The following is a 13,524-nucleotide window of genomic DNA, read 5'->3' as shown; positions in this document are numbered from 1 at the left end:
CCCCATCATTTTATGTGCATAAGCTGGGCTTATGTTTTCTAGTGTGCATTACTTTGCATTTATCAACATTGAATTTCATCTGCCATTTTGTTGCCCAGTCACCCAGTTTAATGAGATCCCTTTGCAACTTTTCGCAGTCTGCTTTGGACTTAGCTATCTTGAGTAGTTTTGTATCATCTGCAAATTTTGCCATCTCACTGTTTACCCCTTTTCCCAAATCATTTATGAATATGTTGAACAGTACTGGTCCCAGAACAGACCCATGGGGGACACCACTATTTACCTCTCTCCATTCTGAAAACTGACCATTTATTCCTACCCTTTGTTTGCTATGTTTTAACCAGTTATTGATCCACGAGAGGACCTTCCCTCTTATCCCATGACAACTTACTTTGCTTAAGAGTCTTTGGTGAGGGACCTTGTCAAAGGCTTTCTGAAAATCTAAGTATGCTATATCTGCTGGATTGCCCTTGTGCACATGCTCGTTGACCCCTTCAAAGAATTCTAGTAGATTGGGGGGGCATGATTTCCCTTTACAAAAACCATGTTGACTCTTCCCTAACAAATTATGTTCATCTATGTGTCTGAAAATTCTATTCTTTACTATAGTTTCAACCAATTTGCGTAATACTGAAGTTAGGCTTACCTGCCTGTAATTGCTTGGATTGCTTCTGGAGCCTTTTTTAAAAATTGGTTTCACATTAGCTATCCTCTAATCATTTGGTACAGAAGCTGATTTAAATGATAGGTTATATACTACAGTTATTAGTTCTGCAATTTCACATTTGAATTCCTTCAGAACTCTTGGGTGAATACCATCTGATCCTGGTGACTTATTACTGTTTCATTTATCAATTTGTTGCAAAACCTCCTCTAATGACACCTCAGTTTGGGATAGTTTCTCAGATTTGTCACCTAGAAAGAATGGCTGAGGTTTAGGAATCTCCCTCACATCTTCAGCTGTGAAGACCGATGCAAAGAATTCATTTAGTTTCTCCGCAATGGCCTTATCTTCCTTGAGTGCTCCTTTAGCATCTTGATATCCAGTGGCCCCACTAGTTCTTTAGCAGGCTTCCTGCTTCTGATGTACTTAAAAAAAATTTGCTGTTACTTTTTGAGTCTTTGGCTAGCTGTTCTTCCCATTTCTTTTTTGGCCTTCCTAATTATATTTTTACACTTCCCTTGCCAGAGTCTATGTTCCTTTCTATTTTCCTCAATAGGATTTAACTTCCACTTTTTAATGGATGTCTTTTTTGCCTCTAACTGCTTCCTTTACTTTGTTGTTTAGCCACGGTGGCAGTTATTTGGTCCTCTTACTATGTTTTTTAATTTGAAGTATAAATTTAAATTGAGCCTCTATTATCGTGTCTTTAAAAAGTTTCCATGCAGCTTGCTGGGATTTCACTTTTGAAGAGTCAGAGCCAGGAAAAATCTCTCAGTGGGAAGACACCTAAGGAGTATATGCTATTGGAAATACAGAGCTGCACAAGTTTGTAAGGGTGGAGGAGAGAACATTGTAAATAAATTGCACACAAGGTGTTTGGCCAGAAGTAGGTCTTTGAGTGGTGTGTGGCTAGAAAAGAGGCAGGAGTGGGGTGATGCCCTGTCACAATCACCTTCCAAAGCCAAGCCTGGGAGCTTACATTCATAACTTTACTAGACACTAACAATCATGGTCTTAATAAAGACACTGGATTTATGGCTTATTACAACAATCTGTAACTCACTATGTCCGATGACTGTGAGGTGTTAACTGGCCACTTCACCTGGAATGGGCTCTTACAATATGTGGTAACTACTTATGCTAAATACTCTGTGCCACCTGATATTTATCTGTGACACTCTGGCTATGACTGCACTACAAAGTTAAGTTGACTTAAGTTAGGTCAGCGATCATCCACTGTTGTAATTAAACCACTTTTGCATGTCCACATAACGCTCCTTGTGTTGGCGGAGTGCATCCACAGTTGGTGCTCTTGCATTGACAGAGAGAGCAGTACATTGTGGATAGCTATCTGCCGCTGGGTGCTCTGGGAAGGGATCGCAGTGAATCATGGGGGCGGGCTCAGCATCCCATGATGCAGTTTTCTTCATCCCATCATTCCATGGGCTTCCTGCTACGTTTTGCGCCACTTTTCAACAGCCCCTGTAAACTGCATCTGCCATTTCTGTCTGAAAGCATGGATCCTGCACTGCTCTCCAGTCTTGCGATGAGCAATACAAACACAATGCGGCTGATCCTGCAGTATTTCATGAGCTGCGAATCTGATAATGACACTGTGGTGTCTGCCTTGCTGCATGCCATGGAAAGAAACAATTCAGGGTTGCTGTTGGTATTCATGGGGCAGCTACATACAGTGGACCATTGCTATTTTGTTTTGGGAAACAAGCACTGAGTGGCGGGGTCGCATCATGATGCAGGTATGAGATGACGAGTAGTGGCTGCAGACCTTTCAGATGCTCAAAGCCACTTTCCTGGAACTGTGTGCAGAGCTTGCCCTCCAGTGCAAGGACACCAAAATGAGAGCTGCCCTCACAGCAGAGAAGCGAGTGGCGATTGCTGTGTGGAAGCTGGCAACTCCAGACTGCTACTGATCAGTTGTGAATCAGTTTGGAGGTGGGAAGTCCATTGTGCGGGTTGCAGTGATGCAAGTGTGCAGGGCCATTAATTGCCTCCTGTTACAAAGGACTGTGACTCTGCCCTATGTGTGGGAAATAGCTTTGGGGCAATGGGATTCCCTAACTGTGGCGGGGCAATAGATGGCATGCATATCCCCATTTTGGCCTCAGACCACCTTGCAATGGAATACATCAACAGAAAGGGCTACTTTTCTAGGGTATTGCGAGCGCTGGTGGATCACCAAGGTTGTTTCACCAACATCAGCGCAGGGTGGTCAGGGAAGGTGTATGATGCATGCATCTTCAGGAACACTGGCCTGCATAGAAAGCTGTAAGCAGGGAAGTGGAAATGCCAATTGTGATCTGGGAGACCTAGCCTACCCCTTGTTCCCGTGGCTCACGAAGCCTTACACTGGAAACCTTGACTGTAGCAAGGAGTGCTTCAACAACAGACTCAGCAGATGCAGAATGACCGTTGAATGTGCCTTTGGCAGATTAAAGGGTTGCTGGCACTATTGGCAGGTTAGACCTCAGTGAGGAAAATATTCCCATGGTCGTAGCAGCCTGCTGTGCTCTGCATAACATTTGTGAAACTAGGGGGAAAAGGTGGATTGGCTGGAAGCTGCTTTTGAGCAGCCACATACCAGGGCTGTTAGAGGGGCTCAACAGGGGGCTGTTCAAATCAGGAAGGCGTTGAAGGAGAATTTTGACAATGAGCCCCAGTAATATGACTTTCTGTAATGAATTGAGCCAGGCATTGCTTTCTTGCGCTGTAATATGAGCCTTATAATGATTGCTGTGTGTGCATTAATTTTACTTTGCAAATGCAGTGATTGCTATTATGTATGAATTTCAGCAGCAACCACCATGTGTAGTAGACCATTAAAGATTCATTTTCTTTCTATAAGTACATTTTTATTTAACAGCTATACAAACATTTCTATTACCTACAAGGGACATGACAATGAAGAGCACTTTTTACAATGAGGCTTTCACAGCTGGGTGTATGTCCAGCTATCATTGTGAAACATGTTCCTGGGTGGAGTGCATGGAGTACTGCGACGGACCAGGAACACGCGAAGAACGGGTGTGTGGGGAGAGTTTGGTGAAGGCATAGAAGGCTTTTCTGTTTGGGTTGCAGGGGGAGACAAGCATGGATGTGTTCTGCCTGCAGCACAATCAGGGACCTCAGCAAATCCGTTTGGCCCTCAAGCAGCTGTATCATCCACTCCTACCCCTGTTTCCTCTCCTGGCTATCCATTCTCAATTTTTCGTTGATAGCCTCTCTCAATGCTCTCTGCTCGCTATCAGCAGCATCAGACGATTGCAGCACCTCCCTGAACATTTCTTCCTTACTCATCCTGGTTCATCTCCTTATCAGACAGTGCCGCTCAGCTAGTGTGCAGGAATAGACCCTCAAGGCCCCATCTGAAGAAGTTAAAGAAACAATAAACAGAGGCACTATTATGAGTGCACTCACAGCCTTAATTCCTTTCAAGTTACATACACCACTTTCTCACTTTCCCATAGCAGGCACACAGCACAGCGAGAGCCCTAACCATGGTGGGTTTGGCACAGGGGGAAAGAGGCAAGATGGGACAAAAGGCGGGTGGGTTTCAGAGGGGGATGACTACAAACGCCTAGGGACACTATTCTGAATACTGGCACCGTTTTCCAAAGGCAAGGGTGATAGAAGCTGATATCTCGTTCCTCAGGGTAACCAGGGATGCAAGGGTACAGCTCCTACATGCGTGCGGCTGCAGGCTGAGTCTGTATGCTGCTCGCCTGTTTGGTGCCTGTAGAAGTAATTGCCGATTAGCACAGCAAAGTTACTTACCACGGGGAAGAAATAAGGCAGCCCTCCCAAGGAACCATTGGCAGAGGATTGCAGAGTACCTCCACGAAAGTTTCCTAGAGATCAGTATGGAGAATTCCTGGCACATCTCAGTGTGCATCAGCAAACTTTTCCATCGGGTCTCCTCTGTCTAGGTGCACAGGGAAATGAGAAGCAGATGCAAACAGTGCTACTGTTGGTTATTTCTATCCCTCTTCTACCCTTTGAAAAAAAAATATAGCTCTACCTCATTTCTTCCTACAGATTCAAAGCACAATGAGTATTTACTGAAGCTCCCCTCTCCTGCATCAGGTGTGCCAGAGTGCTGGGGCTACCTAGACCCCCCTGGAGTTAAAAGAGGTCCTGGCTTGCCATGCCCCCAGACATCTCTATTGCCTGTCCCCCATCCTCCTCCAACTCCACTTCCTTGTCCACCACTTCATCCTCGGGATTCACTCTTCTGCTTCCAGCCTCCCCAAAGTATCCACAAGGGTCTTGGTGGTGGAGGTGGGGTTGCTGCTGAGGATGGCATGCAGCTCCTTGTAGAAGTGGCATGTCTTTGGCAACGCACCGGATTGGCGATTGGCCTCACTGGCCTTCTGGTACACCTGCCTCAGCTCCTTGATCTTTGCACGGCACTGCTGCGTGTCCCTCTCGTACCCCTTAAGCTCCATGCCACAAGTAATTTGCCCATAGTTATCAAAGTTCCTTTGGCTGGAGCAGAGCTGCGACTGCACAGCCTCCTCTCCCCACAGATCCGACAACTCCAGTGTACTCCAGGTGGGAGTGTTTGCTGCAGGTACCCACCATGGGCAGCTGGGAAGATGCTATGTGAGCTGTCTACACCGAGCAAACAGGAAGAGGAATTTCAAAAATTCCGGGGCTTTAAGGGGGGAGGGACTCATGCTTGTGTACCTGGCTGCAGGGCAGTGGAGTTCAAACCAGAGCAGTCATGATGAGCATTGTGGGACACTACCTGGAGGTCACTTAGGGTGACATAAGCAACGCAGTGTCTACACTGACATTGTGTCGCTCTACCTTTATCGTAAAAAGCTCTATGCTTCTCATCCAGGTGTTTTTATTATGTCAGCGTAGCAGGAGAGTTAAATTGGCAGGAGGAGCATTGCAGTGTCTTCACCTCCACTGTTTTGTTGACGAAAGCTGACTTTTGTTGACAAAACTGTATAGTGTAGACATGGCTTCTGAGAACCTTTCCCAGAGCTGCAGAAGAGCTCTGTGTAAGCTCTTAAAGCTTGTCTCTTTCACCAGCAGAGGTTGGTCCAATATTGTTACTTCACCCATCTTGCCTGTCAAATTGTACTCTACAGTTACAATGTAATTACGCTTTGCTTATGCTAACTTCCACTGATTCATATAACTAGAAGCTTAACTACACAAGTGAAATATTAATCTGGAGCATTTATATTTTACACATCCAATTTTAAAACTCAAGCATATTAGCTGAATAATAAATAATCATGTAATAACCGTACAACTCTAGAAACAAGTCACAGTTAGCTATGGGAAATAATAAGCTGTAATTAGCCAGTGTATAAATTTGCTGACAATGTTAAACAGGTGACTCAATTCTCCATCCCTGAATGTTTCTCTTTTTCCCTTTGCCTGCCACAGTCTCCAGACCTTATGTCTTGATGGGAATTTCCTCACATCTTTGCCAGAAGAGCTGGGACACCTGCAGCAGCTCTGCTCCCTCGGGCTTTCCTTCAACAACTTCAGTGAGGTGCCAGTGGTCTGTGAGAAACTCACTGCCTTGGACAAACTGGCCATGGCAGGGAACCAGCTGGAAACCCTGAACCTTGGGGTGCTGAACAGGATGAGCCACATCAGATGTGTGGATCTTAGGTAAGTGGACTCTAGCTGCTTTGACATACATCAGCCAGAGTGCTCCTCAACCCCACTTCCAGCAAAGAAAGCTGTATAAATGCTCTAGCATGTCTTAGTAGGCATCCTGGGTGGTTGTGTTCTTATTGGTATCTTCACAGCTTGGGAAATTCCACTTTGGAGGGTATTTAAGAGAGAGGCAGGCTAATTGTGCTGTGGCTGAGGTCGCTGAGCACTGACCAGTCCTCTGCTGTTCAGCGCTGCTGCTCTGCTACTCCTTAGTAGGGAACTGACCAGCTCTCCTGGCCTTGCCTCACTTGCTTCTCTGGAGATGAGACAGTTACTGATTTCTAGCCTGTACATTCCTGCAGCAATGGTCTGCTTCATCCTTAGAAAGACATAGTGAGACTTCTGATCAGTTAAGAGACATGAAAATCTTATAGCTGAATTAACATGTATAGCAAGTTCCTTCCCAGGTTCCTGTGTGACCACGCACAATACAGCTCTCTGTCCCAGAACCAGGCCTTTTGTCTTTTAGCCTCTGGAAGCTGCCCTCAGCATCTCCTGACTGTTAAAGGTGCTCAGAAACTGAGTAGAGCCAATAATATTTAATGCAACAATGAATAGTAGGTGAACAGACGTAGGGACTGTACTGTCTGTACCCCTCCCAGAAAATCCCCCTTCACCAGGACCCTTCCTCTACCTCACTCACCCCTCCACTCCTCTATCCTGGGTTTGGTCTCCAGACTCCCCCATGTCCCTCCTTTTGGCGCAGTCTCCAGCCTGTCTGTTCCCCACTTCTCCCTCCTGCCATCATGTCACTCTGTCCCCCACCTCCCCAAAAAAACAAAAAAACAGTTCAATGTCCTTTTCTCTGATCCTTTATCTCTTATCTCTGAGTGTTTAGGCTGAACCACCTGAGGAGATTATCTGTTGACAGCCTGGAGGGGAACAAATCTGTGACCCACATGGATTTGCGAGACAATCAGCTGACTGACCTGGATCTGAGCTTTCTTGGCAGTCTGGAGCAGCTGCACTGTGAGCGGAATCAGCTGAGGGAACTGACTCTGAGTGGCTTCTCCCTTCGGGCCCTCTATGCCAACGCCAACTGTATGTCCATTGTATCTCCTTCACCTGCCTGCTCCCTCCCCAGACCCAGGGAGAGCCCTCCTGTCACCCCCACACAGAAACATAGCTGCTCTAAACACAGGTTGGCGGCTCCCTGGAGTTCAGCCCTGCTCTTAGGCCTGGTCTACACTGGGGGGGGGGATCGATCTAAGATGTGCAGCGACGAGAATAGCATAGCTGAACTCGACATATCTTAGATCGACTTAGAATCACTTACTTTGAGTCCTCACGGCACGGGATCGACGGCCGCCGCTCCCCCGTCGACTCCACTTCCGCCTCTCGCCGTGGTGGAGTTCCAGAGTCGACAGCAGAGCGATCGGGGATCGGCAGGTAGTGTAGACGTACCCTTAGTATCCTGTAGATCAGTAACCACTTCAAAGATGGAAACAGTAGCAGCCCAAGGGATTATCCCACAGAAGCTTGTTCTGCTGCTCTGCTCCATCCAAAAAGAGCCTCTTCTCTTAGTATTAATATTGTTGATGGTATAGTATTTTATTTACTTGTATTATGGTCAGGAGCGCCGCCAGCTTTTCTGCCGCCCTAGGCGGTGGAAGGTCCCGCCCCGAAATGCCGCCCCCCACAGAGGCAGTGGAAAGTCCTGCCGCCAAAATACCACTGCGGTCGCTGCCCCCCAAATTGTAGCGCCCTAGGCGACCACCTAGGTCGCCTAATGGGTTGCGCCGGCCCTGATTACGGTAATATCCAATCAGATCAACACCCCATTTTGCAAAGTGCTTTGCAGATAGAGTAAGAGACTAACTCTTCCCTAAAGAGCCTGCCATCTCGGTTAAGGTTATCCAACCAAGTATGTGTAAGAAACAGAAGGAGAAGGAGGCTAAGAGTAACAGTCATGGGAACATGTGGCTGCATGGGCACATGCCCAGCTTTCGATTTTTAAAGTTATAAAACAATAGGTGCAGTTTTTAGGATCTTAATGATATCTGTAATCCCCACTGGACACCTGTCTATCCATTATTTCTTGCTGCCAGGGATGTCTTGTTTCAGTCACAGCAACAACAACGAGGAGTCCTTGTGGCACCTTAGAGACTAACAAATTTATTTGGGCATAAGCTTTTGTGGGCTAGAACTCACTTCATCAGATGCATGGAGTGGAAAATACAGGAGCAGGTATAAATACACGAAAAGATGTGAGTTGCCTTAACAAGTGAGAGGTCAATCTAACTAGACAAATCAATTAACAGCAGGATACCAAGGAGGGGCAAATAACTTTTTGAAGTGGTAATGAGAGTGGCCCATTTCAGACAGTTGACAAGAAGGTGTGAGTAACAGTAGGGGGAAATTAGTATTGGGGAAATTAGGTTTAGGTTTTGTAATGACCCAACCACTCCCAGTATTTATTCAAGCCTAATCTGATGGTGTCCAGTTTGCAAATTAATTCCAGTTCTGCAGTTTCACGTTGGAGTCTGTTTTTGAAGGTTTTTTTTTTTTTTTTTTTTTTTTTTAAGAATTGCCACTTTTAGGTCTGTTATTGAGTGACCAGGGAGATTGAAGTGTTCTCCTACTGGTTTTTGAAAGTTATGATTCCTGATGTCAGATTTGTGTCCATTTATTCTTTTGCATAGAGACTGTCCGGTTTGACCAATGTACATGGCAGAGGGGCATTGCTGGCACATGATGGCGTATGTCACATTGGTAGATGTGCTGGTGAACGAGCCCCTGATGGTGTGGCTGATGTGGTTAGGTCCTATGATAGTGTCCCTTGAATAGATATGTGGACAAAGTTGTCACCGGGGTTTGTAGCAGGGTTTGGTTCCTGGGTTGGTGTTGTGTGGTGTATAGTTGCTGGTGAGTATTTGCTTCAGGTTGGGGAGCTGTCTGTAAGTGAGGATTGGCCTGTCCCCCAGAGTCTGTGAGAGTGAGGGATCGTCCATCAGGATAGGTTGTAGATTCTTGATGATGCGCTGGAGAGGTTTTAGTTGGGGGCTGCAGGTGACAGCTAGTGGCGTTCTGTTACTTTCTTTGTTGGGCCTGTCTTGTAGTAGGTGACTTCTGGGTACCCACCTGGTGGGTACAATACCCACCTGGGGAAGTGAAGAAACAGATTGACAGAGCCCCGCTGTGTCAGTGCTGGGGGGATCCCCCTGCAGCCCCGCTGTCAGAAGTGACAATTGCTGCAATCCTGCCGTGGCCTCACCAAGCCGTGGTTACCACTGCAACACCCTCATAAAGTGACTCCTGTGCATGATACGGTGGTAACAAGGCAGCTTCCTGAGGCACCAATACCTGCACCATGATTTGAACCTCACCTGCACCATGATTTGAACCTCACCTGCAGCACATCATTTTCTGGCATTGTGTTTCAGTACTGAGATGGAGAGAATAATGTGACAAATTTAAATCAAATTATAAGAGCTTCTTGTGGACTTTTGTTACTATTTATGAACATGCTTAACCGGCCTTAAGCATCTCTCTCTATATATATACAAAAAATGTAGGTTTTGGGAATTAGCTTTTCAGTTTTTTAGTTAGCCTGTGCCTCACTTGCCTAGGCTGATGAGCCATCCACTGAGTACAGCCTCCTGCAGCAAAGTGAACCTTCCTGACTGGTAGAACTCACTGACACTTCCCTCTAGTTCATCATGCTTTTCACAGGGAGAAAAGGAAGTGGAAGTGCATTTCAGTAGCATCTTATAATAAGAGTTACAAATGGAAGGATGTCCGTGCAGATTCTCACTTTAGTCTGTGGCATTGTTGCTTAAAGTACTGACGTTGGGTTGTAGCAAGAATGATCATTTTTGATTTGCCATGTTCACTAGCCTTCCAGAGCAATCCCACCTCTGGTGCTTTGATTAAATGATACATGCCCTCAAGTTATTCTCATTTTGCTGCTGTTCCTGAAAGAGTGAGACTGGTTCTCTTGCTGCCCTTTGTGCTGCACTGCATCATACTAGAGACAAGAATCCTATAACCACCACAGTAGAAATAATAATCTCTTGGAACACCCTTTTAGAGAAATATGTAGTTCTGATACCTGAGGAGAGAAGAACTGCAGCCTGGCTCTTCATACCATGGGCTTTTCCTGTCTGCAGATGCAACAAATGTCTCTTTGGGCACTAGAGATTTTCCAGCCCTATCTGGTCATCCTGAAGGGTTGGCACTTGATATCTACCCTAGTATATTTCTGGGAAACAGTGTTTGTGTCTCTGCTGTTCCCCTTCTAGCAATCTGAACTCATTACTGTTTGCTTTATTTGATCAGGTCTGATGACCGTAAATGTTTATCCAGTCCCTAGTCTGCTGACCTGCCTAGAAATCTCCCGGTAAGTGGCGACACACAAAAGGATACAAAGTGAAATCCTGGGGGGGCCTGGACCACTTCCTGCAGATTCTCTGGAATCCAAGTCCTGGGCTGTGTGTATTGAGTGACACAGGCACTCTCTCTAGGCTTCTTGGGAAATTACAAGGAGAAACTTGATCATTATCAAATCTGTGTTTTGCATGGATCTATCAAAGGTCTTTGTATAGTGACTTCCACTGTTGCACGGGATCCGTCTCTTCAAAGACGTCTGCTCTTCTGTCCCTGAAAGGATGCTCAGTTGGATTTTTCTGTCCGTTCAGTTGACTGTTCATTTGAAATGCCACTTTGTTATTTCAGGCCTTTTCCATCCCCAAAACTTGCCTTCGGAAGAGAAATCTTTGTTCCTTAGAACTCAGCCCTATAGCATGCCCTTCCCCCGTGTGCATGTTGGCTTCCATGGGAATTCTACCACAGTTCAAGGGGTCAACATAAATGCCAATGCCTGAGTTTTCGTGCCTCAGAAGCTCTGTTCATGTAGGAGGTAAATATGCTTCTGGAGTTAAGCACAGCAGTGATTGGATTTGGCTTGTCTGTATGGGAAAGTTTTGTCAGTATGCTGGTGTAATTAAACCAGTATGTATACTACTATAACTGCCTATCAGGGATTTCTCTTCCAGAATGAGAGTGGGTTTTTTCTGTTTACTTTAAACCTCTTCCAAAGCAATATTAGCTATACTGCAAAAAGGCATTCTGGTACTGGAGTAAGTGTGTCCACATGAGGAGTTATACTGGTATAACTGTATCAGTTTAATTCATACTGTAGCTTTTACCAGTATACCTTTCCCATGTAGACAAGCTCTTAGTCCCATTTCCTGATGGTGTTGGGAGCTTTCAGTTTATCAGCTGATTTCTCTAAGTTCATGAAGCAACTTCCAGAATGTCCAAATGTTCCACTTCCTGCCTTCTAGAGGAAATGGGAGGGATATAGTTCTTCTTTGAGTGATAGTCTGTATACATATTCAACAGTTGGTGTTTGCTTGTCCAGTGTGTACATGTCTCAACTTTCTGTTCAGCAGCATCCATTAGGGTGGTACATGCTTCCTTCACATCCCCATTTGTTCCAGGAAGAATATAAAAGATGGAGCTATCCAGCCACACCCAGTTCCTTCTTACTGCTTGTGGCATGGGTCAGAGCAGCTCACTTTTGGAGCAAACATACCTGTTTCTCATTGTGCATAGTTCTTATAGTTGGCAGTTGGTGATAATGTTAGGTTTTTACTTTTTCCAAACTTGGGTACTTCCGCGAAGAAAGGACTTCTCCTTCACGGAATGTTTGGTACCGATTGCCTGCCTGGGAGACCACAAGTCCTCAGACTTTGAGCTGCCCCTCATATAAGGCCATTATCTCCTGAACAACGATCATGCAAGGGGTCTGTTCCACTTCAGCAAGGGACACGTTTCAGACCATTGCAAAATCTTTATGCCCTTCTCAAAGCGGACCCTGCAGTTGAGGGAGTCCCACCTGAGGGCCTTCCTGATGGAGCAGTCTCTGCACCGAGACTCTAATCCTGGCTTCCAGACATTGGGACTCTCTGGGGACTGGAGATCATCAAACTCAGTGCTGGTGGCCTCTTCAAAACCTCCCACAGTACCCTTAAAATCCTCCTCATCTTCTAGGAAGCACCTCTAGGGATTTACCTGGACTTTTGATATGTCCCTCCCCACTGATGCTGTCCCAGTTCCTGGAACCAACAATGTCAGCACTGTTGCCTCCATGATCCTCAGGGCCAGCTAGATCGGTACCTTCAGCACCAACTGGGAGGGCGCACACTCTTACAGAAGAAAACTACTTCTCATCCTCATTCACATAGCACAAGAACCAGGGTCAGCCAATGCAATTAATAGGCAGCAGGTTTAAAACAAACATAAGGAAGTACTTCTTCACACACCTCATAGTCAACCTGTGGAATTCATTACCAGGGGATGTTGTGAAGGCCTCAAGTATAACTGGGTTCTAAAAAAAATTAGATAAGTTCGTGGAGGATCGGTCCATCATGGCACCTCCAACTTCCAAAATCTGGGAGTGGATGACAGGATGGATCATTCGATAATTGCCCTGTTCTGTTCATTTCCCTCCAAAGCATCTGGCACCAGCCACTGTCAGAAGACAGGACACTGGGCTAGGTGGACCATAGGTTTGACCCAGGCATGAGTACAGTACTAACCCCACCCGGAGTTCAGAACCACAAACAGCAGCAGCCTTCTCCCGTGCTACAACCACAAAACCCAGAGTAGCTGGTACCAGCTAATTTGTCTTCATAATCACTGGACGAGACGCTTATACCACACCAAGTGATGGTCACTCCAGAAGACCATAAATAATCCAGGACTTGATGAGGCATATACCAGCAACTATAGAGATTCCCACCAAAGAAGTACATGGCACACTGCACAGGCTGCTCAATATATTACATGTATCGGTACCATGTTACGTAGCAATCATGATAAACAAGGACCTACTAGATCCTGCGAAGACCCTGTGGCAGACACCAGCATCATTAGCACCAACTTCAAAGTAGGCTGATAGATAGTATCAGGTGCTGGCCTATTCATACCTGGTACAGGGATCACTAGTAGTGACTGTGGCAAATGAGAGAATGTGCCACGGCTACCAGAATTCGGCTGCAAGCATAAGGAGCCTAGACTTTCTTGGTAGGAAATTGTACTCAACCTTGAGCCGCCAAATAAGGATATTGAACTATTAAGCAATCATAGCAAAATATGACTACCTTGACTGGTGTTCTGTGGAATGTTTTATTGACAAACTGCTGCAGGAATTCAGA

General features: G+C 45.9%; 1 protein-coding gene across 2 annotated transcripts in view; it reads left to right on the top strand.

The window, feature by feature from the left end:
- PHLPP2 (PH domain and leucine rich repeat protein phosphatase 2) overlaps positions 1 to 13,524 on the top strand; it is a 137,924-nt gene that overhangs the window by 77,760 nt on the left and 46,640 nt on the right. For both annotated transcript variants that reach the window (XM_065416592.1, XM_065416591.1), the window contains exons 7-9: positions 6,086 to 6,316; positions 7,203 to 7,405; positions 10,643 to 10,703. In XM_065416592.1, the coding sequence (XP_065272664.1) occupies positions 6,086 to 6,316; positions 7,203 to 7,405; positions 10,643 to 10,703 (495 nt within the window). The remainder of the gene's footprint in view (positions 1 to 6,085; positions 6,317 to 7,202; positions 7,406 to 10,642; positions 10,704 to 13,524) is intronic.

The sequence above is a fragment of the Emys orbicularis genome, chromosome 14, assembly GCF_028017835.1.
Source record: "Emys orbicularis isolate rEmyOrb1 chromosome 14, rEmyOrb1.hap1, whole genome shotgun sequence".
NCBI lineage: Eukaryota > Metazoa > Chordata > Testudines > Emydidae > Emys > Emys orbicularis.
This window is presented reverse-complemented; position numbering and strand designations above follow the sequence as displayed.